The sequence below is a fragment of the Peromyscus maniculatus genome, chromosome 2 (genome assembly GCF_049852395.1).
Source record: "Peromyscus maniculatus bairdii isolate BWxNUB_F1_BW_parent chromosome 2, HU_Pman_BW_mat_3.1, whole genome shotgun sequence".
Taxonomy (NCBI): domain Eukaryota; kingdom Metazoa; phylum Chordata; class Mammalia; order Rodentia; family Cricetidae; genus Peromyscus; species Peromyscus maniculatus.
Genome location: NC_134853.1, coordinates 149,187,748 through 149,213,975, shown reverse-complemented (window position 1 = coordinate 149,213,975; position 26,228 = coordinate 149,187,748). Strand labels below are relative to the sequence as shown.

The 26,228-nt window shown below is 44.7% G+C and overlaps 1 protein-coding gene and 2 non-coding genes across 52 annotated transcripts in view; all 3 read right to left on the bottom strand.

The window, feature by feature from the left end:
* Window positions 1-724: 724 nt before the first annotated feature.
* Window positions 725-26,228, bottom strand: part of Pum1 (pumilio RNA binding family member 1) — a 127,303-nt gene continuing 101,799 nt past the window's right edge. For 26 of the 50 annotated variants that reach the window (XM_076565227.1, XM_042271957.2, XM_076565229.1 and 23 more), the window contains 8 exons: window positions 21,672-21,939; window positions 20,168-20,297; window positions 18,238-18,372; window positions 15,521-15,658; window positions 11,736-11,861; window positions 10,905-11,026; window positions 7,581-7,773; window positions 725-2,525 (listed from right to left, as the gene is read on the bottom strand). In XM_076565227.1, coding sequence (XP_076421342.1) covers window positions 2,394-2,525; window positions 7,581-7,773; window positions 10,905-11,026; window positions 11,736-11,861; window positions 15,521-15,658; window positions 18,238-18,372; window positions 20,168-20,297; window positions 21,672-21,939 — 1,244 coding nt within the window. In that variant the 3' untranslated portion in view covers window positions 725-2,393. The remainder of the gene's footprint in view (window positions 2,526-7,580; window positions 7,774-10,904; window positions 11,027-11,735; window positions 11,862-15,520; window positions 15,659-18,237; window positions 18,373-20,167; window positions 20,298-21,671; window positions 21,940-26,228) is intronic. The other 24 variants (XM_076565235.1, XM_076565219.1, XM_076565234.1 and 21 more) reach the window with 1 other exon arrangement.
* LOC121827741 (small nucleolar RNA SNORD103/SNORD85) lies at window positions 6,446-6,528 on the bottom strand. The gene has a single exon (XR_006070042.1). It is a non-coding gene; the product is annotated as a small nucleolar RNA SNORD103/SNORD85 (small nucleolar RNA).
* LOC121827740 (small nucleolar RNA SNORD103/SNORD85) lies at window positions 17,472-17,554 on the bottom strand. Its single transcript, XR_006070041.1, has one exon. It is a non-coding gene; the product is annotated as a small nucleolar RNA SNORD103/SNORD85 (small nucleolar RNA).

Sequence of the window (26,228 nt, the reverse complement as noted above, 5' to 3'; positions counted from 1 at the left end):
AGTACCAGGGGACTTCCAAGCTAGCTGGGTACTGATGGCAGTTTTCTCTTCCTTCTTTCTCTCCCTCTTGTTTTTTGAGACAGGGTTTCTCTGTGTAGCCCTGCTGTCCTGGAACTCACTCTGTAGACCAGGCTGTTCAGAGATCTGCCTCCCTCTGTGGGATTACAGACACTAGGCCTGTTTGGCAGTTTCCTCTTAATTGAAATGTCCCTCCAGGAGGGAGGGGAGGCTCATGAGCAAAAGGTTACACCCAGAAAAGGAGACACTGAAGATTCCAGAAGGCACCTTCCCAACCCACCCCCCATGTGCTCTGCAGAGCTCTCCAGGGCTACACCATTGGGGGGGGGGGGGGGCTTGCTTTGTGGTGATGCAGCTGTTTTTGAGTCACCCACACTCTGGTTAGTAACGCCCCAATAAAAATTCACTGGTTCACCAAGTCAGATTCTGGTACAGTCATTTCTTTTGTCTGTCATGGATTTCCTTTCGGGGTGAACAGGTGAACTCACACATGTGCATGTGTCTCTTTAACATTGGGAAATCAGGCACAAGGCAGACTGAACTCAACCCCTCAAGTCCAGTCAGGCTCAAGAGCCATCAGCTCAATGCTCCACCCCACCCCACTACTCCACCCTTCCTGTCCACCCCAGGGGCTACAGAGAGGCCAGGCTGGAGCAGGGCTCACCTGAGCAGGTGTGGAGAGTGAGAGCAGAGTACAAACAGCAAATTCAGATTCCAAAGTTCTGTATTTTTTCAAAATAAAGATCACACATTGTTTAGAGACAATCTACACAAGAGTTACAAAAAATAGTTGCCCAGGCATAAGCATACACAGGTTTGTTAATTATACACATATGGTTACAAGTGTGCTTGCAAAAAGTTCATTGGAAATATACACAAGGCTCTGGAAATGTACACCGTGTAGTGTTACAGTCTATATTCAAACGAGGATCGACAGTATGTTACATTCACTTACAAGTAGACAAAATGCAAAATACAGCTCATCTGTACAAAACGGAGGGCGAGTCACTTTACAAGGGGAGGCGCTGAGCAGGGGAAGGGGCAGGCGAAACTTCTGCACGTCCTTTTTGACTATCACAAAATAAGCGAAACATTACTTTTTTAGGATTAAAAAAAAGAACACTAGTGTGAACTGAATCGTCTGAAGTAACATTTAGAAAGGCTCTCACTACCATCTTGACTAGCTGACAAATAAACCAAGCTATTTTTTTCTTTTTAAACATTAACTAGGCTGTATAAAGAACATTTATTCTTTCAAAAGAAAAAAAAATTTACTTCTGGTTGAAATTACAATTTACAATATACAACACTATCTGCTACGACCATAAAAGGTGGATATACACCGAGTGCACGGGGCTGGCTGATTCTCTTTTCTTACCAAAAAACGTGTTCATGTTGATTCAAACTTCTCCACATTTACATTACAGGTATACAAATGTACAATTGTACAATCAAAAGTATGTCCGACTACTAGGGTACATTATAGATACAGATTAGACATCAAAACAGGAAAATACTACAAATCCGTATATATGCAAAGTCTACACAAGTGTACACTATGTATCTATAGAAGCAAGACCAGGAGCAGAGCTGGGTTCTCTCTCATGCTAGCTAATCAGATCCTGCTTCTCAGTGTTCACAGAAAGCAACCCCACAGGCAGCACACAGCCCTGCCCACTGGCCTTGGGCCCCACTGGCCTTGGGCCTCTGTGGCTCCTACTCCGCCTGAATCTGCGGCCTCCACTTTCCTCAGCGTGAGGTCATCTCCAAAAAGTGTCATGAACTCCGTGTCACAGGCTGATGCTTTAGCGACTCTGAAACGTTCCCATTTCATATATGTATATATGTATATATGTATATATATATTTTATAAACAGTGTTAAATGCCAGTTTAGGGTCATTTAACTAAAATTCAAATTTCTCAGTTTTGTTTTTTAATAAAATGAGGAAGTGGGGAAGAGCTATTTGCAAAACTTGCCACAAGGCAAATGAGTTAAAAACCTTTTTTGTCTTTTTTTTTTAAACTTTTTTTTTTGTTAAACCAACCACCCTGAAAGTGTCCACATGTGGAATATAGATACAACATAGAACAAAACATGTGGCCTCCCATGTACACTGATTACCTATGTACAAGTTTCTATACACCAGTAAACAGCAGGGCAATTAGTCAATTAAAAAAAATAATTAGTACATGTTATATGTAATAAAATGAAATTTACAAAGGCCTTTCCACGAGTGGATCTGATTCCTTTTTGGAGGAGGGAGTAATCCCAGAGCAACCATTGCCCACTTCTGACTCTACGCTGGGCATTTCTGGTTGCTGGTTGGATCTGCCAGGGTCAGTGAGGTCAGCAGGACAGGGATGGGTGCACTGCTCAGATGATGCCATTCGGGGGGCCACAGATGGGCCCCAAGTCCACGCCATTCTTCATGTAGTACTTCTCCAGCTTGGCCAGGATGTGCTTGCCATAGGTATACTTTCGAAGAGTTGCGATGTGTGGCCGGATCTGGAGGACGACAGTGTGTGTGTTACACCGGCCTGAGAGGCCTGAGACATCCATCTATCTCCTGCACCTTCCCAGATACAGACTGTATGGTGCACATGGTTCACCCCACAAAGGTATCTTTGTCCTCTTATTGCTAGCAAGCCATGAAATAAAGACAGGAGCTCTTACGCTAGGTATTGACACAGGACAGGGAACCCACCCAGGGTAGAACAGCACATGCCAGCCAGCTGCACAGCACCCGCCCACAGGCATACAGAAAACCAGGCTGTCCTGGCAGTTAGTGTATCTATCCTTTGGGGAACTATCCACTTGAACTCATCACCTGATCCCTGCCTCTCCAGGGCACAGGAAGGCTTCCAGTTAGCAGTGACCGACTGTCTGGCTAGTTTTTATGTCAACTTTACAAAAGTTACAGAGTCATTTTGGGAGAGGGAACCTCACCTAAGAAAATACCCCCACTTGAGTGGCCTACGGGCCAATCTGTGTGGTACATTTTCTTGTTTGATGGTTGATGTGGGAGGGCCTAGCTCGCTGTGCACTGATGGACCTTCGTGCTATGAGCAGACTCAACGAGTTACTGGGAGCAAGCCAACAAGCAGTACTCTTCCGAGGCTTCCGAATCAGCTCCCACATCCAGGTTCCTGCCCTGACTTCCCTGAATGGACAAACTATAAGATGAAACAAATCCTTTCTCTTCGTGTTGCTTTGGTTATAGTGTTTTACCACAGCAATAAAAACCCTAAGTAAGACAGAAATTGGTACCAAATCAGGGCTACTGCTATGACAGATATGACCATGTTTTAAGGAGGATTGTGGTACCACCCAAAGTTTGGGCTAGGAAAGTCATTGTGTGCTTAGAACTCAGTGGGCTTCTGTGGGAGCTTGGAAGAGAATGTTGTAAGCAGTACAGGTGATAAAGGCCTGGCTTGTGAAGCTTCAGAGAAAAGCAAAGACTTTATCAGGATAATTCATGTGATATTTTTAATTAGCAATTAAAGTGAGACCTTTGCTTTGCTGGTACATTGCTACTAGCTAGCTGGGGCATGATTAAGGCAACCAGCACCAGTGAAGCCAAATCTTCCAAGAGTATTTCCTCAGGGTCAGCACACAGAAGCTGCAGCCAGCCTTGGTAATGTGTAAGGCTCTTCCAGGTGGTACTGGTTTTGAAGGAAGGGGTCATAAAGAAAGGTGAAGCTTGTCACTGTGAAAGGATAGGAGGGCCAGTGGGGAAGGCCAGCCTGAGTGTTGGTATAAGGCCTAAAACCGAAGGAGTCATGAGACAAGTTGAGGCTTGGCACCAATGTGGCAGAGTCAAAATCCCTGAAGAGTACCAAGGAGAGGTTACTGGTGAGAAGGTAGAGCCCAATGCAGAGACCCCAGCATTTTGGAGACGCCCGTGCCATGGGATGAGTGCCCAGGACAAAAGCAGCTATGGAATTGAGCCAGCCTGAGCCCAAGAGATAAACTGTAGGGCTGTGGATGGCTGTCCAAGCCCTCAGGAGGAACCCAGTCTGACTCTGAGCTTTACACTGCTGGCCTGTGGTTTTGCTTTAATTAGAGGGACAATGCCCTGGTTCTTCCCTCTTGGAACAAGGAAGTATTTAACTTATTCTGATTTCATAGAAGCTCACAGCTGAGAGACTCTGAATATTTTAAAGAAATACAACTTTTAACGTATTTATACAGACTGCAAGGCTTTTAAAAATCGAGATTTTTGTATTGTGAGGTTAGTATTAATATGAGATCCTGGGGATGAACAAGAAAGGAAAGGTTATGCTTTACAAGTAATGTGATTGTGTGTCAAGGTGACAAGAGGTCGATTGTACTAGCTAGTTTTTATGTCATCTGATAAAGCTGGAGTTACTTCAGAAGAGGGAACCTTGATTGAGAAAATGCCCCCACCTGGTGGGTCTGTGAGCACAACTGGGGTGCATTTTGTTGACTGATGACTGATGAGGGAGGACCCAGCCACCGTGGTTGGGACCAGCCCTGGGCGGGTAGTCCTGGATGCTATAAGCCATCAGGCTGAGCAAGCCAAGCCAGCAAGCAGCATTCCTCCATTGCCTCTTTATCAGTTCCTGCCTCCAGGTTCCTGCCCTGAATTCCTTCAATAACAGAGTAGACCAAGAGTTTTTAAAGATGAAATAAACCCTTTCTTTCCCGAGTTACTTTTGGTCATTGTGTTTTATCACAGCAAGAGAAACCCTAAGATACTAATAAATAAGAGAGAAAGACAGATAGAAACAAGGAAGACGGACAGACACTGTACCAGTGCAGCTGGAGAAAAGGAAAGATACAGGGTGGCTCTGCAGTTCCAAGACAAGCTCGAGTGAGGGACAGACAGCCTTAACCCAGAGTCACTCTTCCAACTGCTTGTGACACATCTCTGGCACCAGTCACCTCCCCACCCCTTACTCCTCCGACCCGAGCTCTGGTCACTCCTGTGGGCACTCTCTTGTGACCCCTGCCCTGGACCTGTTCCTGGACATCCTGGTGAGAGGGGAACCTCACTTAGAGCTCAGGGGCCATGCTAAATACTTAGCAGTGCTGACTTCCTTCTGCTCAGCTATTAATCTTTCCACACAGGGAATCTCACACTGCACACAAACCTCAAGGAGCACTATGCCAGGGGAAGACAGGCAGTAGCCCACCTTGAAGCCTACAGGGTCAGCAGTTTGTCCGCTCAAGTGTAAGCTCAGAGCAAGGAAGGGCCAAGGGCTCCAGAAACTGCCATGACCCCACACAGAACACAGGCCAGGAAACAGCACACCTCTGCCCTGGTACCCTCAGTGACAACGGCTTGGTAACAAACTACATCCCTTCCCAAGCTTATCTATCCAAAGGATCCAAGAGTGCTGCACCCCCGGATGTGGTAATGATAATGTCCTCAACAAAGCTTCTCTCACTAGGCCCCCAGCTTCAAGCACCTTTGCTTTGGGTACACACACACACACATACAAAATTTGGCTTTCACAGTTCTTAACCTGCACATGTCCCTTCTCTCTCTCTCTCCTCTACTCTCCAAGCTTTGCTGTACTCCATTTTTAACTTGGACTAGTAAGACGTGAAATGTTATTTTCTGCTCTTCTGCCACATAACCTAGCAGAGGGTAAGCAGTTCCCGGCCCTCCTTCTCCTCGATTCTAGCTCCCACTGACCACTTCTCTTCAGTCTGAAAAATGCTACCATCTATTGGCTACTCAACTGTTTTCATGGCTTCCCCTGCTCCAAGTGACAGTGGTGGCACAACAGTCGAACAATTATTTAAAGCACAGTCCTGGGCCTGAATGTCTGCTCCATGGGTAAATCACTTGCCACCAGGCCTGACAACTTGAGTCCCATCCTTTGAACCCACAGGGCAGAAGGAAAAAACTGACTCCAGCAAGTAAGCTGTCCTTTGGCCTTCACATGCCTGCTGAAGCCCACACAGTGAAAATATTAAACAGAGTCCCCTCTCAGGTCCCCAAGTCTTCATTACTGTGCCCTCTTCCTGGAAAGTTGTGCTCAAATGTCCTTCCTTCCAGGGGCCCTCCTTCTGCCCATACACTCTGTAAGCAGCACTCCCCCACACTCTACTCTCCTGTCCTTCCTATATCTGCTTTTCCTGGCTTTCCTGTGCCTGTGTGCACACTCCCTCAGTGAGCACCAGGACAACTCTGTTCAGAGGAGCTGGCTAGAGCCACAGGCTTAGTATTCACTTAATCAACAATTGTGCTTCCAGTTCCTATACACACACACACACACACACACACACACACACACACACACACACACCAGCCCTGCCTCATAGCACCTTCACACACAGCCAACCAGCTGTGAGACTCAGCCCCAAGTGCCCTGAGCTCCACAGTTTTCAACTGCCACCATGTGCACCACTGGCTGATGGTGGAATGGGTTTGAATCAGAGCTGGTGGGATTCTGCCTGGCTCAGAACGAGTCCATAACAAAGATTCTCATTATCGAACTTTGTCCTCAGTGAGGGCAAGTGGGTCATCACTGCCAGACAACAGCAACCCCTCCACTGACAAGGCTGAGGGAGCTCAGAGCACAAAGGCTGAGGGGTGCAGGCCAGAGGCCTTGGCACCACCCGGCACAAACAGCTGTGCTGTGCCTTCCCTACCTGTGAGCCTCTTAGGTGGCTCTCCTATCAACCCTCACTCACAGCAGCTGGCTCTTCGGGCCTCTGTTCCCTTTCTCCTGTCTCCCTCTCCCTAGCCTTGATTCTGCATGGGTGGAGTGAGGGCCTGCCCCATGGGCAGCACTGTGTTCTACTGCTCCTGTCTATCACACTGTGGGCCAGCGGCAGGGACCAGGCCTTTGCAGGAAAGTATGGTGGAATCAGTGAACAAGAGGAACAAGAAAAGGAGACCCAGGAAGCAGGCCACCCTGGACTGATGAGCTGATCTCAGAGACCAGGGAGGGAATTACCTCACGTAATCATGTTCTCTCTCACACACAGCCAAGTGTGGTAGCATATGCCTGCTATTCCTGCACCCAGGAGGCTAAGGCGGGAGGATCATGGTTTTAAGGCCAGCCTAGGCTACACAATGAAGCTCTGTCAACAAACCAACCCCCCAAACAAATAAACAAGCGAGGGCTGGAGATGTGGCTTGGTAGCTGAATGCTAGCTTAGCATGCACCAGGCTTGGGCAACCCCAAAAACAATATGCAAAAACAGGAAATATGCTTCCAAGGACCAACAGGATGGCTTGGTGGGTAAAGCCCACATCAGCATCATCTAGACAGCATCATGGCACCGTCACATGCTCAATGAAGTGTTAAAAACACTGCAGGCATGTATGAAGACAAAATATCCATACCCATAAAAGAAAAAAAAAAAAAAGAAAAGAAAAAAGTTTAAAACAAAGACCCAGAAACAGGACTCCCACATTTGAGTTGAGGGAAGGAATGGCAAATACGGGGAGACCACAGTGACCCCACACAGGAAGAGGAGGTCAAGGACAAGCCTGGTACAGCCACACCAAGAAGCCCAACGTCTGCCGTCCGTTCCATCTGGTCCTTCACCCAACTCTGAGCTGGTACCTCATCTGCTTACCTTGTGCATGACGATCTTCCGCTGGCCTGGCTCAGCCACATCAATCATCTTCTGGACCACATAGTTGGCGTACTGATCCTTCATCATGGTGTATAAGGCACTGTGGGGACCGTCATTCATGGTGCATACCTCATCAATGAGCACAGCACGCTCTGTACGTGAGGCATGAGTGACACACTTCTCCACAACATTGCTGTCATGAGAAAAATTAGGAAGAACAATCAGAAAAGGTTAGACTATGCAGGTCAGGATAGGAAAGGAGGGGAGATATGGTACATATGAGGAACTCATTTGCCTAGGGTCTGGCTCTATAACATTCTTGTTTTGGTCTTAAACACTGGGGTGTCCAACAGTGAATCACCCGAGCCCCAGGGCTACAGGAGAGGGCCCTGACCTGCTGACAGATGATAGTAATGAGCTCGAGAACTGAACAGATGGACACACAAGGTTCACAGCAGTTTTCTAATAGCTCAGCCAACTTACAATCACTATTCCAACCCATAGCAAGACTCAGGATGCTTTCCTGCACCTGTAAACTCAGGCCTGACAGCAGACTCTTTGTTATAGTGACCGTGATACAGACGGCAGTGGTGGCAGCAGTGGCGGCAGCAGCAGTTCTGGGCTCGGTGAAGGAACTTCAAGCTGGACCACAGCACAGAAGGCCCTGCCTTCCTTCTGTCAGCACTTGAGAACACTTCAAATACCTCTTCTTGGAAAGGAGTAAAAGGCATAGTTTTCTAACATTAAATGCCTTGCTGCCAGACTGATGGCTAGTCACCACACACAGTGGTTCCTCACGCTATCTGCCTTTATTAGATGACACCTCAGTTCCCTGGGCCCAAAGCTGTGTAAGTCAACAACAGAGTGGTGCACACCTTTAATCCCAGCACTCAGGAGGCAGAGGCAAGTAGACCTCTTGTGAGTTCTAGGACAGCCTGGTCTACACAAAGAAACCCTATCCCAAAAACAAAAACAAACAAGAATGTTTTGCATGCACTGCTGGCACTGAGCCCCAGACCAGCAGCAGCCAGTACACAGGAGTTGATGAAAGCTGAGGTGCTGAATGACATTTTGTCTGTGTTGTGATGATTAAAGCGTGCCACCAGGGCAGAGCTAGCTACTAGTGATAGAGGCCAGGCAGTGGTGGCACACACTTTTGATCCAAGCATTTGGGAAGATCATGCCTTTGATTCCAGCACACGTGTTGCAGATTGTTTTAAGGTGTGTTACTTTTGTTTATGTTGCATTTGTTTAATTCTGTGAAGCTGTGTTACTGTGCCTGTCTAAAACACCTGATGGTCTAATAAAGTGCTGAACAGCCAATAGTGAGGCAAGAGAGAGAAACAGGCGGGGCTGGTAGGCAGAGAGGATAAATAGAAGAAGCAAGGAGAGGAGGATGCTAAGGGCCAGCCAGCCACAGAGTAAAAGCAAGATTACAGAAGTAAGAAAAGGAAAAAGCCCAGAAGCAAAAGGTAGGTGGGTAATTCAAGTTAAAAAAAGCTGGCAAGAAACAAGCCAAGATAATACCAGACATTTATAATTAAGAATAAGCCTCCATGTGTGATTTATTTGGGACCTAGGTGGTGGGCCCCCCAAATGCATAAAGAGCAAAAACAACCAATAACACACATGGGAGGCTGACGCCTTTAATTCCAGCACTAGGGAGGTGGAGACAGGATCTTGGCCCCATTCTGTCTGAGATTCATAAAGACAGGATCCCCTGCCACCCCTGTTCGGTCTGAGATTTCCTGGAGGTAAAAACTCGACAGTGGCTGCTGCTCTGCTTCTCTGATCTTTCAGCTTTCACCCTAATATCTGACTCTAGGCTTGTATTGCTAAGACTAATTAAGATCGCACTTCAGTGAGGCTTTGCCAATGGCTCAGAGAAGAGCTCTACGTCCCAAACCCTCAAGGAGAAAAGGCTAAAAAGAGGCTACACTTACCTAAAGCAGACTGTACTCAATAAGCACAACTCCAAAGGTGACCCCCATGCAGGCACACTGCCTGTTGGCTTGTCTAGACTAAGTTACACATAAAGGCTTTGATTTTAGGCTGCAGTACTGGCAGAGCTCATGAATGGACCAGTTAGATGGCATGGTGGCTAAAGGTGCTTGCCGGATGACCTGATCTGAATTCACAGGATAGGAAAGAGTCTAATCTACCCTACCAAGGTGTCATCCAAACTCCACATGAGCACCAGGAATATACAGGCTCAAGCACACACATACACACAGAATTCTAAAAAATAAATATGTAAAAAAGATTCACTAATTAAAGTGAGTATTAATGAACATCAATGTAAACACTGACAAACATGAGTCATGTTATCTGTTGAGGAAATCACACAAAAATGCCAGGGAAGAAAATCCTGGAGAACTAATCAGTACTGTGTTCTATGAGCAGTGAGAAAGAATGACTGGCTCAGAAGACTGCCCTGCTAAGGCATGGAGGCCACGATTTCCCAAGTCTGGCTCTGTGAAGCTGAGAAGTTGAGGCCTGCATGGGTCTGGCAAACTGCCCCTTTCAGGCCAGAGAGAGAGGTGAGTGGAGATCATCTGACAATGTCCCCCAAGGAAACATCGGGGTCAAAGCACATTGTTTGTGAGTGTCCCCAGATTTCAGTGACAATTCCAAAGGAGTGGAAAGAGCCTTCAAGGAAAGTCTTTGAAGCCACACTTGGGATCCTGCTTGACATTTAAAGCAGGCAATACCAAAAAAAGGAACTATAAAAGAGAAAGGGGCAAGAGAGATGGCTTCGTGTGTAACTGTACTTGAGGTTAAGACCGACAAACTGAGTTTTGGATACCCAGAACCTGTGAGATGGAAAAGAGAACAACTCCTACAAGCTGTCTCTAACTTCCATGTGTGCACTGTAGCTCAGCGCACATAGACACGCACACAAATAAAGAAGCAACGTAGAAATGTATGGAAAAGTGTTGTGGAATAATCTTTTTGTTCACTGTGAAGATGTGTCAACTCTGATTGGTTTAATAAAAGGCTGAATGGCCAATAGCTAGCAGGATTTCCAAGCACAGAGGATGCTGGGAAGAAGGGCAGAGACACCAGAATGCACGACAAGCAGCATGGCATCACAAGGTAAAGGTAACTGAGCCACATAAAAGAACATAGATTAAAAGAGATGGGGTTAATTGAAGTTATAAGAGGTAATAAGAAACAAGCCTAAGCTATCAGCCGAGCTTTCATAATTAATAATGTCTCTGTGTTGTGATTTGGGAGCTGGCTGGTGGGACAGAGAAAGGTCTGACAAGAAAAAAGATTCTGCAACTGAAGTACAACCCAATCCTTGCTTCCCAGAGCACACACCTTGCAAATTTGTGCTGACTCAATACAAGTACATTGCCTCGGATCTCTGCTACAATTTTGCTTTTATCCTCAGGACGACCATGTTCCAGTACATGTTGGATCACATAATTTCCATACTGATCCTATTTAACAAGCAACAAAACAAAGAAAATACACATAAAAAACAGTTCTGTGGGTTACTAAGTCCTCCATATAATCAGTATCTATCACTCTTGTAGCACCATGATGGCTTATCTAAATGTGAAGAAACATGCAATAATTTTTAAATGGAGAGGTAGTAACAATTTTTCCTTCTCATTACAAAACAAGAACACACTGTTACTAGACTACAGACTATTTTTTTAATATACATATTTATACACCTACATCCTAGCTAAGTTCTTCACAGATTACTAAACTATAAAAAAGGAGGCCTATAATTATTTCAGAATGGGGGGAGGGAGTGTTTGGAAAATAAATGTTTTCTTATTAGCTTCTACTGCAAAAACTCTGTTTGCACCTTTCTGTAGATTTGCATCCAACAAATGGATGGGTTCATTATTTTATCAGCAGTAAAAGCAAATCGCAACAGAAGAATCAACCAGTAAACTTGGTTTGTGTGCCAACAGAGCAGAGACCCAGAAGAACACAGTGAGTGCAAACCCAATTCACAGGGCAGGGCTTCAAATCATTGCCTATATTCATGAAACACAAACTAGGCTGTGTTGAACACAAGCTCCAAAGATCTGAAGGGCATTGATGATACGTCAATACTTTCTACTAGTAAAACACACACTCTGGCCTACAGGAACCCATGGGGGTCTGCAGCTCCTCTTCTGGCACCCATAGTACCTGCACAAGCTGCTCCGTGTGCTGGTGAAGCTCCTCGAGGATGGGGAGAGTCTGGTCAGGGAGACAGTGCTCTAGGATTCTCTGAATCACCCTGCAGCCGTATGGGTGAGTAGACAAAGCGAATACCTGGAGCAGAAAGATCCAAGACAGTCATTTCAGTACTGTCACTTCCTTACCCCACCCCTCGGCCTCACAGGTAAGTTTAACCCACTAGGTGTTAATAAACCATTTCCTGGGTTGTTTTAGGAATTCATACATGTGTATAAATTAGCTGAAACGAACTTTTCCAAGAAACCTAAAGTGAAACAGAAAATGAGAGTCAAAGTACTAAAAAATCCACTTAGTCAAGAATCAAGAGTGTCACCAGGCAGTGGTGGCACACACCATTAATCCCAGCATTCAGGAGGCAGAGGTACATAGATAGACCTCAGAGTTCAAGACCAGCCTGGTCTACAAAGCGAGTTCTGGAACAGCCAGGGCTACACAGAGAGAAGCCCTGTCTTGAAAAATCAAATAAGGATCAAGAGTGTCAACCAATTCCCTTTCCAAAACATAGGATGAAAAACAGGAGGAAGAGAAACTGGGCATGGTGGCCAGTAACTTTAATCTCAGTACTCTAGAAGCAGAGACAGGGATCTGCTTCAGGGTTGCCAGAGGTACACAGTTGAGACCCTGCCTCACAAACAAAAAGAAGGCTACAGATGGAGCCCTCTGGTAAAGTGTTCCCCTGAACCTTAAGGACAAAGGCTGAAAACATCCAGCAGAGGGAGGCAGAACACAAAGAAGCCCGTAACACAAAGAGTAGAGAATAAATCTGAACACTTTCATATAAACACATAGCTACACACAAGGCTGGCTGGGGCACTGGTAGGTTTACAGCAATAAAAAAGTGCACGGGCAGCCAGGTGGTAATGGATAAATGCCTTTAATCCCAGCACTTGGGAGGTGGAGGTAGAGGCAGGAGGATCTCTGTGAGTTCCAGGCCAGCCAGAACTGTAAGATAGAGAAACGCTGTCTTGAAAAACCAGAAAGGGGGAGGGAGGGGGGCGCTTATTTGTCCTGTTTTGATTTGAATTTTGTGGTATGGGAATTGAACCAGGGATTCTTTCCAATGCTAGGTAATTATCACACCACTGAGATGCAGCCTCAGCCCACACACTCAATCTTGATTCTGGCCTTTCCTAGCTGTAAGAAAGTACTTCAGATCTCCAGTCAAAATACTATTGTGGGAGGATGTAGTAAATGCCTTTAATCCCATCACACAGAAGAGCAAAAGACAGGAGGATCACAAGGTTCAAGGCCAGCCTGGTCTACATATTGAGAGCCTGCCTCAAAACACCAAGGAAAAAAGAAAGGAAGCATCCTAAGACCAGCAAAGGCATCTCACATTTGGTGAGTGCTTGTGTATGTACCTCAAGAGTCAATTAATGGACCAAGTGCTTGCCCCCTCATTTGCTGCATGGCCCTATGGTTGCACCTGCTATCTGAGGTCAGCTTTGCAAAGACATTGCCTGCTCATGGTCTAAAGCAACTTATTTCATTGCACCTTGTTTCCAAACCCACTTCTAAGCGTTCACTATCTGTCTAGCATGCTGCTGGCAAAGCATGACACTTTTAAACCTAGACTTTGGTCCACAAACACCTGCACTGCTTGTTTGCTTAATTATTTCTTAATTTTATGTGCATTGGTGTTTTGCCTGTGTTTATCTGTGAAGGTACTGGATTTCTGCCAGGGAAAATCCTTTTGTACACTGTGAAGATTTGTCTCTGTGATTGGTTTAATAAACAAGCTGACTGGCCAATAGCTGAACAGGATAAAGTTAGATGGGAAAGCAAAACTGAGAATGATGGGATGAAGACAGGCAGTCAGAAGTCAGCCAGATAGAGATCAAGTCAGACATACATAATGGGACAGAGGCAAAGACCATGAGCCTCAGGGCAGTGCGTGGATTAATAGAAGGGGTTAAGTTGTAAGAGCTAGTTAGTAATAAGCCTGAGCTATTGGCCGAACATTTATAATTAATGTAAACCTCTGAGTGATTATTTGAGAGTGGCTGCGGGACAGGAAAACTCCACCTACAGATTTCCTGGAACTGGAGTTACAGACAGTTGTGAGCTGCTACGTGGGTACTAGGAATTGAACCTGGGTCTTCTGGAAGAACAGTTTGTGCTCTTAATGCTGAGCCATCTCTCCATCCTTTGTAAAAAATTTTTATTTTTAAGTTTTTACTTCAGTGTGGATGTTGCTGTTTAAAACATGCTAAGGTCTTTCACCAGATACAGTTGTTAGCCCAAAGTATTGGATCAAAGAAATACAAATTCTGAAATCTAAGAAGACACTGATTAATTTCAAAAGTGGCTGATCCACATTCCTGAAGCACTCTGCAGTACATGGTGGGAACTGTCTGTTTCTGAGCCTCATTTTGTACTTTCTTCCTAACAGAATAGACCCACCCCCAACCCAACTGGTAATCTGTGCTTCTGTAAATTATTAATTCACCTTTGGCTCATTTTTCCCCACCACATATTATTTCTTTTGATTGTAGTTCTTTATCTAATCTATCTGCCAATGCTTTGACAGTTTGAACAGAATAGCATTCAACTCCTAGACTGGAGACAGAGCTCAATAGTGGAGTGCTTGGCTAGCAGCTGCAACCCATGGGTTCCCCATGACTCCCTCAAAAAAAGCAGGACAATCATTTTTCCTTTTGTTTTAATTTTGTTGTATATTTTGACTAACTTAATGTCTTTTTAAAAGATTCTATTTTGTGTGTGTGCCCACCAAAGCCAGAAAGAGGAGTCTGATCCCCTGGTAATATGGGTGCTGAGAATCAAATCCAGGGCCCTTGCAAGAGCAACAAGGGCTCTTAACAACTGCGTCACCTCTGTAGCTCCAGTGGTGTAACACCTCAGTGAATGAATGTGCCTTCCCAACAACCTCGGGGTTCTGAGTCTTCTTAAGCACGTGGGAAGTGAACAAATGCCCATCCTGAAAAAAAAAACTCTAAACCATGCTTCCATTTAAGCTTAATGGCATTTTTTGAGAAATAACTGCCTGCCTTAAAAAGAGACCAGATTCATGTGCTCAAAAAGGAGTTTTGTTTTACCACTCTGTCCCACTAACTTCTGCAAGGGAGGAAGGTATTATTTTTGGCAAAGAAACTAAGAATTATTGCCAATTTAGAGGCACTAAGCAAAGTGATGGCATAAGAAAATGGCAACTTGCCAGGTCTTGATGCACGCCTTTAATCCCCAGCACTTGGGAGGCAAAGGCAGACAGATCTCTGTGAGTTCTAGGCCAGCCTGTTCTACAGAGCTGGTTTCAGGACAACCAGGGATACAAAGAGGAACCCTGTCAGGAGGGTGGATGTGAGTCATGTGCGATAGACAGATGATAGATAGATAGATAGATAGATAGATAGATAGATAGATAGATAGATAGATAGATAGATAGATAGATAGATAGATAGATAGATGAAAGAAAGAAAGAAAGAAAGAAAGAAAGAAAGAAAGAAAGAAAGAAAGAAAGAAAGAAAGAAAGAAAGAAAGAAAGAAAGAAAGAAAGAAAGAAAGAAAGAAAAACTAGCAACTAGCCATGGAAAAATAATCCTCCAAAATTTAAATTCATCTTAGCAGGTCTGATGCCAGCTACAGACTCCCATGATAGACTCCCAGAGAGTGAAAGGAAGAGACCTAGTAACATGGCCAGGTTAACACCACAGAAAATTACTACTTGTAATTGCAGTCTGAGATGCTTGCTGATGCCATGAAACCAAGTCACTTACCTGCCCTTTGAATGCATCAATGATAAACTGCAAAGACTGGGGTTGTACACATTCAATGCACTTCTGAACCACATGGTTGCCATTCTGGTCTTTCACACACTTCAGGACATGGCCATCTAGCTCCCGCACCATCTCGTTCTATTGGAGACAAAGGAAAAAGGCAACACCAGAATCAAAGCTAGCAAACACCCAGACAGTCCCCACTCCCTACAAAGCAGCAAAGCTCTGCACAGATCCATGACAAGCAGAGAAAAAATGTATCAACACAGCAAGCGAGTGAAAGCAGGTGGAACCTAAAACTTGGAAAAGACTTGTTAAGGCTCTAAAAACAGTGACACTAGCCAGATGTAATGGAACACACCTGTAACTCCAGGTCTCGGGAAGAGAGGCAGGATTAGAGTTGCCACACAGCAATCCCTAGGTCAGCCTACATATGCTACCTAGTGAGACCTATTTTTAAAACATGACAGGGTTTAGTAGTATACCCTATAATCCAAGCACTAGGAAGAGGGAAACAGGAGGATCAAGAGTTCAAGGCCAGTCTTATCTATAGAATAATGTCAAGGGTGACCTGAGAATAAAAAACTATCATAGTTATCTTCCAATAGTGGGGGGAATAAACCTGTATGAAGTGCACAGGATCAAAATGCTCATATAATTCATCACACCTGTACTCTGGTAACAATGTAAGCTTCTATTACAAATATATAAAAATAACAGGGTTGTTCTAGAATTTACCCAGGTGAGAAAGAGCTCCATTAGGCAGCAATGGAGCAGACAAATTCCAAAGCTTGTTCAAAAAGACCTGGCTGGGCAGGTATCTGCTCCCCACTTTTCCTACTGATTCATCTGGGCTTTAACTTCTCTGTGTTCCTCAATAATTCTGCTAGAAGGCTACAGCCACTTTAACTAGGCACCATTTGTGAACAGTCAGTGGATCTCTGTGGTACTGACTCCAGAGTAACTGAAATATGACCCAACAGAAGATATTCATGGTCACAAAAGAACATTTACTAACCAGAGAAGAGCCATTTACCTGGGAGACATACTCATAAAAATGACAAAACTCATCTAAAATAATAAATATGATTTTAAAATGAAGAATATACTCCATAGCAGAAGACTAGTACAAACTCAGAGCAAGGCACCAGAGAAACTGGGTCAGAGAAAGAACAAATATAAGAGCTCTCTGCCTGGTGACTCCAGCTGCTCAGGTGGCCACCATAGGCAGGAGACTTTCAAGGCCAGTGGCAGGGCACTCACTCGACCTGTGAAAAGCCCCAGTTTCAACCCCTAGTACTGCCACAAAAGTGGAAGAGGAAGAATTGGGAAGAAGGATGGAGAGGGAAAGAAGAACAATAGCTCCTAGAAAAAGACATGAAAAGGTAAAAAGCTGACAGAAACAACTTGCCAGTGAGGTAGGGGGACTAGGAGAAAAATATATAAAAGATCAGCAGGGCTGCCTTCCCTTAGGAAGTAGCCATCATGATCAAGGAGAAAGTAGTCTCCACGTGGGCAAAAAAAAAAAAAAAAAAAAAAAAAAAGGGAAAAAGTCATGTTAACTCCGAGGTCATTAAAATTCTTAACACTTCAGTGAATGATACAGGACAACAAAAACAAGCCTCAGGTCCGCAGGTAATTACAAAGAGTGCCTTTCTTGGAGGATGGGGGCAGGGTCTTGTTATCTAGCCTTCAAACTTGGAATAATCCTCCAGCATCTGTCTCCCCAAGTGTTGGGATTCTACTGTGTACCTTCACCCTCAGCCAGTCAGTGCTTTCTTATCAAATGCTGCACATCTGGCAAAGATCTGTCTCCACCTTCACAGCTTCTTCAAGTGCCCAGCTGTGAGACTCAGCCCCAAGTGCCCTGAGCTCCACAGTCTTCAACTGCCACCATGTGCACCACTGGCTGATGGTGGAATGGGTTTGAATCAGAGCTGGTGGGATTCTGCCTGGCTCAGAACGAGTCCATAACAAAGATTCTCATTATCGAACTTTGTCCTCAGTGAGGGCAAGTGGGTCATCACTGCCAGACAACAGCAACCCCTCCACTGACAAGGCTGAGGGAGCTCAGAGCACAAAGGCTGAGGGGTGCAGGCCAGAGGCCTTGGCACCACCCGGCACAAACAGCTGTGCTGTGCCTTCCCTACCTGTGAGCCTCTTAGGTGGCTCTCCTATCAACCCTCACTCACAGCAGCTGGCTCTTCGGGCCTCTGTTCCCTTTCTCCTGTCTCCCTCTCCCTAGCCTTGATTCTGCATGGGTGGAGTGAGGGCCTGCCCCATGGGCAGCACTGTGTTCTACTGCTCCTGTGAATCACACTGTGGGCCAGTGGCAGGGACCAGGCCTTTGTCATCTCCATGCTGCCCAACCTTGATACACAGCAGGCCTGAATATGTGATCAGTAAATGGGCTGAATCAAAAGTCAGGTTTGTTGGAATATTTGCTGACATCTGGAGAGAATGCTAAGCAGCATTTTACATGTTTACAACTTCTCTGTAAAACTGCAGCTACTTAGGCTACTCACTGGTCAAAAAGGCTAGAAATGGTTTCACACAGAATACCTGACCCACTAGAAATTTACACTTCCTGCTTGCTCTGCAGATGGGAAGTCATGAGCACCCCTTAAACTAGCAATGAACCTCCATACCGACATTCTTCACAGCTCACTGCACGCACCACAGAGAAACACCAAGAGAAAAGTGAAAGGGAAACTTACAATTACCTGCTGGTCTGAGGGAATAAATTCCAAAGCTTTCTGGATAACTCGGCAGCCATACATCTGCAGTGCCAATGACAGGACGTGGCCTCGAATCCGTTCAGCCAAAGCCAGCTTCTGTTCATGGCTGCCAAACTAGACACAATGTGTGAGACACCATGACTTCAATAAAGGAGACAGCCAGAGAAAACAAAAGGTTTCCTTAACCTGTGCTGAGACTTCTTGCTGCCCTATTGTCTAGGGTCAATCACACCTTTTAAGGAGCCATTGTTCCCTAAAGCCAACAGTTCTCAGCTTCTGACCTGAGAAAATTTCTTCTTCATGCTCAGCAATGTCTTGGCCACCTTGCAAAAATTATTTAATGCCCTAAGGAATTAAGGTATTAATATTAATTTCTAAATGTTATTCCATACCGTCTTCAAACGGCTCGACATGCCTAGGAGCGAGTGATGACTTGTGCTGTATAGGGCAGCCCATGTATACAGGCAAGGTCATGGTTGGCAAGCCCTTTCATCCAAGTGACTCTGCCAAGTGCCAAGTGCACACAACGTTCTTGTGAATTGGTGTCTTTCAAGGACTGTTGCTATTAACATGAAGCCTTTGAAAGGAGAAGCTAAGAAACCCAAGAGGTTACACTATACAGTTCTCCTGAGGGCCGTTTTCCATCCTTGACTTTTTGTTCTAATCTGAATAGAACCATCATGGGACTGTCCACATCTACATGTTCCACCCACGGGCCTAGGGAGGTTCTTTGAGTTGCATCAAAATCACAGGGCTACATTTCACATATGCTCTGACATCTCAAGCTGTATATGCTACAGCACTTTTGCTATCAGTGACAAAATGGCAGTGCAGAGACAGTCCAGAGTCAGAGGCACAAGCCAAGCCATTGGTTTCTTAGTGCAGCTGGATCACTGAGCAACTAAGAGTTCAAAGTGGGCAGGTGAAGTCTGAGAAAGCCACTCTTAAACCTTCATACAAATAAGAGACCATAAGAAATTGGTACATCTGTTTGTAGGTGGATAAGCTCAGAGTTGCACTGCCCCCACACCTGATCCTTTCTCTCATCGTACTGAGTCATCCAACAGCTTGAAGCTGGTGACAATAGTAAGAAATGACAATATTGTAATTATTAACAACATAAAAATAAAATGTAAAAATAAACCCCAGTCTTTGAGATTTTCACTTATCAAAGGGAGTCAACACTCTTCATCACTAATATACTTCCAAAGAGACTTGAGGCCATGATTCAAGTTAACGGGCCAAAGGAGGCACCAAGGCCAAAGGAAGCCCCATACACACAACTCCAGGCCACAATGAAAATGCTGAGGCTGGTGTACAGAGCCAAGTCCTTCCGTATTTTTCATTGTTTTTCACTCCTGCAATGTCTTATTGTAATTCTACTAAAATTACCCACTGTGAACATCTGAGCCGCTGTGTTGGAGGCTATAGAGCAAGTATCACTCTTCCAGAGGACCTGAGTTTGATTCCCAGCACCCATCAAGCAGTTCACAACGGCCTGACTCCAGTTTCAGGAGATCCAATGTCTCAGGCCTCCTCAGACAACCTCCTTCCCCCTATATAAACATGATTTTTTTAAAACAATCTTTTTTTAAAGGCCAAGCATGGTGGTGCGTGCCTTTAAGCCCAGCACTTGGAAGACAGACGCACAGGCAGGTGGATCTCTATGAGTTCAAGCTCAGTCTGGTCTACATACTGTGCTGGGTCTCACATGGAGACAGTTGTTAAACCATACTTCCAGAGCACATCTGTGTGGGCATTTAACACTGATAAAGAACTAGAGAAACACTGACTCTATCACTTCATTTTAAAGGCTGAAATGAGCAGCTGTGCGTCAAAAAGCCAACAAAAATCAAATAAATGCTCTGGAGATTCTCAAAGTCAAAGAGCAGAAAGAACAAAGACATACTTCAAAGAACTTCTGAATGACGTAATTTCCAAACACATCCACCATAAGTTGGTACGCAGCCTGGAGGATTTCATTGAAGACAAGCTGGCGCTCAGCTGCTGTGGCACGCTCTAGTTTCAGCTGAATGAATCTGAAGAACAGAGTGAAGGGGCAATCAAACCACACACAGAGATGATTTGCAAAGGTGTGCGTCACTTGATAGATCAGTTCTACAACATGCGGCCCATGTGCCCAATAAATGCAGTGGGTGTTATTTGTTTGTTTATTTAGACAGGGTCTCACTATGTAGCCTTGGCTGGTCTAGAACTTGCTATGTAGACCAGGCTGACCTTTAAAAAAAAAAAAAATCAGAGAAATCCTCCTGCCTCTGCCTACCCAATGCTGGGATGAAAGAGGTGCATCATCATGCTGGGCTGCTGGGCTGTTTAAATCACTCTCAAGCTCTCCAAGGGAAGATTTCTGAAAGGGGGAATTCCTCTACCACAGTCCAACTTTCAAAAGTATATTTCTGTTCTAGTGTACTGCACTACCAGATGGCATATGCACAAAACACCAGCTCTGCTTGACTTTGATCTTTAGAAATCAGTCCCTCATTGGGAACATAAGGCTCATGGTCCTCACTCTAGTCTATATCGACATCTATATAGAGAGGCATTCTTTAGCATCTGAAATAGTGCTATGCTACTCGCTTGACACATTCAAGTGACTACATAAGAAAACGTTGCTGTCTCTGCACCTGGCCTCCACTCCTCAGGGAAAGTGGCTGGCAGAAGCTACAGAGCAGGGAGACCATTAGGAGTTTCTCTGAACATGGAGAGGAAGAAAACCATAACACATATGGGAAGGATGATGAGTGATATCCTCTCACCTTAAGGCAGGGTCCCTAAGCCCAGTGTGTCCCTCTAGGGAGCTCCTAGAGTTCTCCCCTCTCCATCAGGGATGAGAGCAAGTGCCAGGCCTGTCCTGCTCCAAAGACCTGGGATCCACACTGCCATGTGACAGTGTCTCCTCCAGAACAGATCTTAAACAGTGCTGACCACTGCAAGACCTACACAGGGCTTCCTGGGAAGACTGTTTCTTCAAGTAGAGATGGGTGCAACTTTTGGTAGTGATGTATATAAAACAAGGTCTTAGTGTAGAACAAGATAGCCTGACCTTGTAGAAATCCTCCTACCTCTGCCTCTTGGGTACTGGAATTATAGGTATGTACCACCATGCCCAATGGCAAACAACAATATTTTAAGAGATTCCTGTGAACCAGAGACACAGACTACTCACTCAATAAATGTAAAAAGTTTGATCAAAGTCCATATAGTCCAGACCACTAAAAGCTCTTTTCAAATATTTGATCATCTAATGACCCCATGCCCATATCCCTCTGAAATAAAACACTAGAGGCATAGCAGAGACATACTGTGAATCACAAAATGTACTATGCTTTTATGATGTGGCATGTAACTTACAGAACAGATTAGTTATACTGGGGCCAAATCCAGGTCCTTACCTAGATCCATGCTGGTCTTGGGAAAATTCCATTATATGCCCAGCAATCTCCCGTAGTTGTAAATTAGGGTATCGGTTATTTCGAAAATCTTCCAAAAGTCTGCTCCTGCCAGAGGGCATAACATCAGACATGCCATATCGCAAACGAGAGGAAGAGAAGAGGGTGCTGCTGGGGCTGAAGAGGCTGGAGGCACTGCTTGCACTGCGGTACTTGGCTTCGGCACCAGGAGCGGCAGAGATGTATCTTCCACTGCCATTTGTAAGTCCCCCTGTTGGTTACACAACAGAAAAACCTGAGTCCATGCTTAGGGGAACCTCACTGAAAAGGAAAAAGCACCCCTCCTGGCCCCCCCTTCCACAAGCCTGCATCACCTCACTTCTCCCATGCCACTGTGTTATGATCAGACAATTCTACTACTATTGTAACTTTCATAAGGCCCACTCACCAATCTGGAAGGAAACATTTGCACAAAGATTGAGAAAGAAATATTTATTTTGGATTTTTGTTTGGTGGTGGTTTTGTTTTAACCACTGACAGCAGACTGATAGCAAAGTGGTGCTATAGTGTTGGAGAAGCAACTCAAAGAGGGAGCATTTGCTAGCATGTTTGAGGGTCTGGGGTCAATCCCAGCACTACCTAAGAAGGAGAACATGAAACTGAGTAAAAAGAATGGAGCAATACATTGTATGTCCTTAATAAATAAAACAGGGCACAGCATCTGCAGTAAGGACTCAGAAAATACAAAGCACACTGAGGCTTCTGAGCTTGTCCACCCACTCAGAGCACTACAGGGACTCATTCCATTTCTAAATAACCTTCACTCCCAGCTGAAGCCCATCCTTTAAGAACAGCACAAATGGGTGGGAACATAGCTCAGTGGTAGAGCACTTGCTTTACAGTAGTATAAGGAGAGGGAATTTATATACCAGAAACTCCTGGAAAGCTTTCTCTGAAGGAATAATTTAGAAATCTCCCATCTAAAGCAGATGGCTGGTTTTCCAAGTTCTCATCAATAGACAGCTGTTAACAACTTCCATGGGACAAAGTCTATACGGTGCAACAATAAACACCTTTCATGCCACATAGTACTGCCCTGATTGGTGAACAGGGTATAAACTGAGTCCCTAAACAGGTAAGAGAGCTATGACCAAAAGGCTTAACAAAAAGTCAAGCACTGCTGGAGTGCGGGTCAGTGGGAGGGAGAGTCTACACACGCACAGGCACAGCACTGGGCTCCACCCGACAACAAAGCAGCACAGTTAACGGGAGCCTTGCTTTTCAATCGTTCTTAAGGTTCACATGTTTTTTTTTTTTTTCCTGGCATTCTGAAGGCTGTCATCAGGTCTTCTGCATGTTAGTCAAAAGCTCTACCACTGAGGTGCATCCCAGCACCAGGCTGTTTTCCTCCAAGCATTAGAAACAAACCAAGCCAAAACAGCTAAGTATTGAGAAACACCACATCAACCACAAAGACCATGATGAACAGCAATTCCAAATCCATGAGCAAGCCACTGACTAGAACTGCTCACTGCCATCTCCACACATCCTGAACAGTACTTGCTATGGCATTTAATGGTAGCTAGAGAAAGAGACCTAACTTGGATTTCTCTACAAATTCCAGGACCTAGCTTCAAAAGTCTAGATCTCAGCCAAAGCAATAAAAGATAAAACATTACTACTAATAACAACTACTACTAAAGTTACACTGTGGAAAACAGTTCCTGAGCGTCCGTCTAAACTTTGTTCTTCCATAGATGCTTCCCACGGTTCTCAATGGGACATTTACGCAATAGGAAACTAAAGCCTGAGAGAAAAAGTTGTCTTCCAAAAATGCAATACACAGAAGTTCTAATAGCCAGAATGGAAAGTAAGGTCACACAGCTCTTACAGCTTGTATGTGACTTGTTTTCAGGCTCAGTTACATCAACTTTCCTCATTCTTCAAGAAACTGCTGTTGTCTTCACATCCCACAGTACTTCTAAACGCAAATGGATTTACTGGGGGGAGGGGGGAGGGAGAGAAAGCCTAATGATTGCTCTCTATTTCAGTCAGAAACCATTCTTTCTTCTCTGTTTAGGGAGAGGAGTACAAAGAAATGGTCACAAGGTGGTTGGGGCAGCAGGTACTGCAGACATGGTGGTCACACTAAGCATATTACCTAAGGAACAGCACAAACACGACATTCAAAGTAATGTCAGGTACTGTGTCAACGGGTCACTGGCAAAGGAAGAAGATATGCTGAAAGAAAGCCAGGTCCTTGGCACCAAGGCGAATTAATTTAACAAATAATCCTCCACACTGCCCTCCCTCTCAATTTCCAGTTATACACATGGATAAATGTAGTGCTGTTGAAGTGAACATTAGCTAGACTCTGTTACTGTGGCCAAAAATGTACTAATAATGTAGCTAGAGCTTTCCTGCCTGGCCCACAGTCAGGGCAAATCTTTGTCACCCGCCAGTCCCACAGCCGCTCAGACCCAACCAAGTAAACACAGAGACTTATATTGCTTACAACCTGTATGGCCGTGGCAGGCTTCTTGCTAACTGTTCTTATAGCTTAAATTAATTCATTTCCATAAATCTATACCTTGCCACGTGGCTCGTGGCTTACCATCATCTTTATATGCTGCTTGTCCTGGCGGCGGCTAGCAGTGACTCCTTCTGCCTTCCTGTTCTTTCTTTTCTCCACTCTGTTAGTCCCGCCTATACTTCCTGCCTAGCCACTGGCCAATCAGTGTTTTATTTATTGACCAATCAGAGTAATTTGACATACAGACCATCCCACAGCAAATACATAATTCAAAAAGCTAGAGGGAATGATAGCTAACATGCCTCTAAATTATACATTTATGTTCAAATTTTGACATACTGGCTCTTTTAATAATGAGAAAAGAAGTATATACAAATCTCTGAAGAGAAAAACTTTCTCGGGTAAGTAATCTGGCAATTTACAGATATATTCTGCATGGGCCAAGCAGTATTTCTCCATACATTAAAGCACTACCTCAATTTTTCTTAAAACAAAACAAAATAAAACAAACAAACACCTGAGGTCCTCTGGTCCATTTCAGAAAACACATCTAGCAAACAACAGTATTTATTGGCCAAATTGCTCTTGGATTAGGAGTGTCAAAAACTAAAACAAATCAAACCCACACCTGTCCAGGTCCTAGCAGTTATTCCACCTGCAGGAATCTGTGTGCACAAATCACTCTAAGTGGTGTTTGTGTATGAAAGTCATTTTTAAAAGGAACAATTAACACAGGGCTCTTCAAAGCTGGCTCAACTTTCCCATTTTCTATATACTTTGCCAGTGTCTTGAAGCAACATTCCATAGTAATTGAGGGCTTAGATGCCCTACTTAAAGTGTGCTCTAGCTGTTTATAGAAGTTTTGTGTTCTGTCATCATGGGCTCACACCACCACTACCCCGTGACACACCCACACCCACACCACACATTCCCCTCTGTGGTGAGGACTGAAGCTTGGGCACTCATGCTAGGCAAAAACTCAACCACTGGGCTATATCCTCACCTCCAATACATAAAAGAGGCAGCTGTGTTCACCTAAATATTTAAAAAAAGACTCTCAGCTGGGCAGTGGTGGCACAAGCCTTTAATCCCAGCATTCGGGAGGCAGAGCCAGGCAGATCTCTGTCAGTTGGAGGCCAGCCTGAGCCTAAATTTAAAAAGAAAAGAAAACTGCATTAAAACATGTCCAGTCAGTGAGTCTCACAGATGGCAAGGGCCCAAAGAAAAGTTCCTGTTTCTAGTTTAACCTGAGTTAGACAAAGTTTAGGCAGAGAAGACTTCTATGTGCTAACAAAATTAAATGGTGGTTCCAAGTGTGGTGCCTACCTTAATCCCTGGGGCACTAGGAAGGCTCAGACAGAGGCCAGCCTGGTCTACATAGAGAGACCCTGTCTCAACAACAAAACCAAACCCCTAGAACTCTCCTACCCCACCCAGAGTGCAGCAGGACTGCACTGTGCTTCCACTGTGGAGGTGGGAACAAGTGCAGCTCTCCGGAGCCCAAGAAGCTGGAAGACTGCAGATCACACAAGACTAGAACTTCTCTCAGCTACCTCTGATTCTCAAGAGATTTAGAAGGCACAACTGGGGTCTGCAGAAAACAGTAAGCATGGAGAAAGACACCAGGGAACAGGGGCATGATGAGTACAACACAAGACACATGGGTAAGCAGGGCGGAAAGTACTAACATCAGACTTCTGAAAGAGCCCAAGGAGACACAACCCCAACACTCTGAATGAAAGAGCTCCTTTAAGCAAAAGCGTGGGTACATGGGCTTCATCTTTCCACATGTACACTGCAAATGAGCTACAAGACCACAGCTCAACTATATGGAATGAATGCTTGTTTATATCATCAGCCTTGCTTAGAGTCATATTCCATATGCTTTTCCAAACTGTGTGTATGTTTACACACAATGAATATATGTATATATGCACCCATTTATGAATGAATGAATGATGTGAGGGGAGAGAATGAAGAAACTTTCTTTTAAAAAAAATCATGCATATATTTTTAATTTGAGGAAG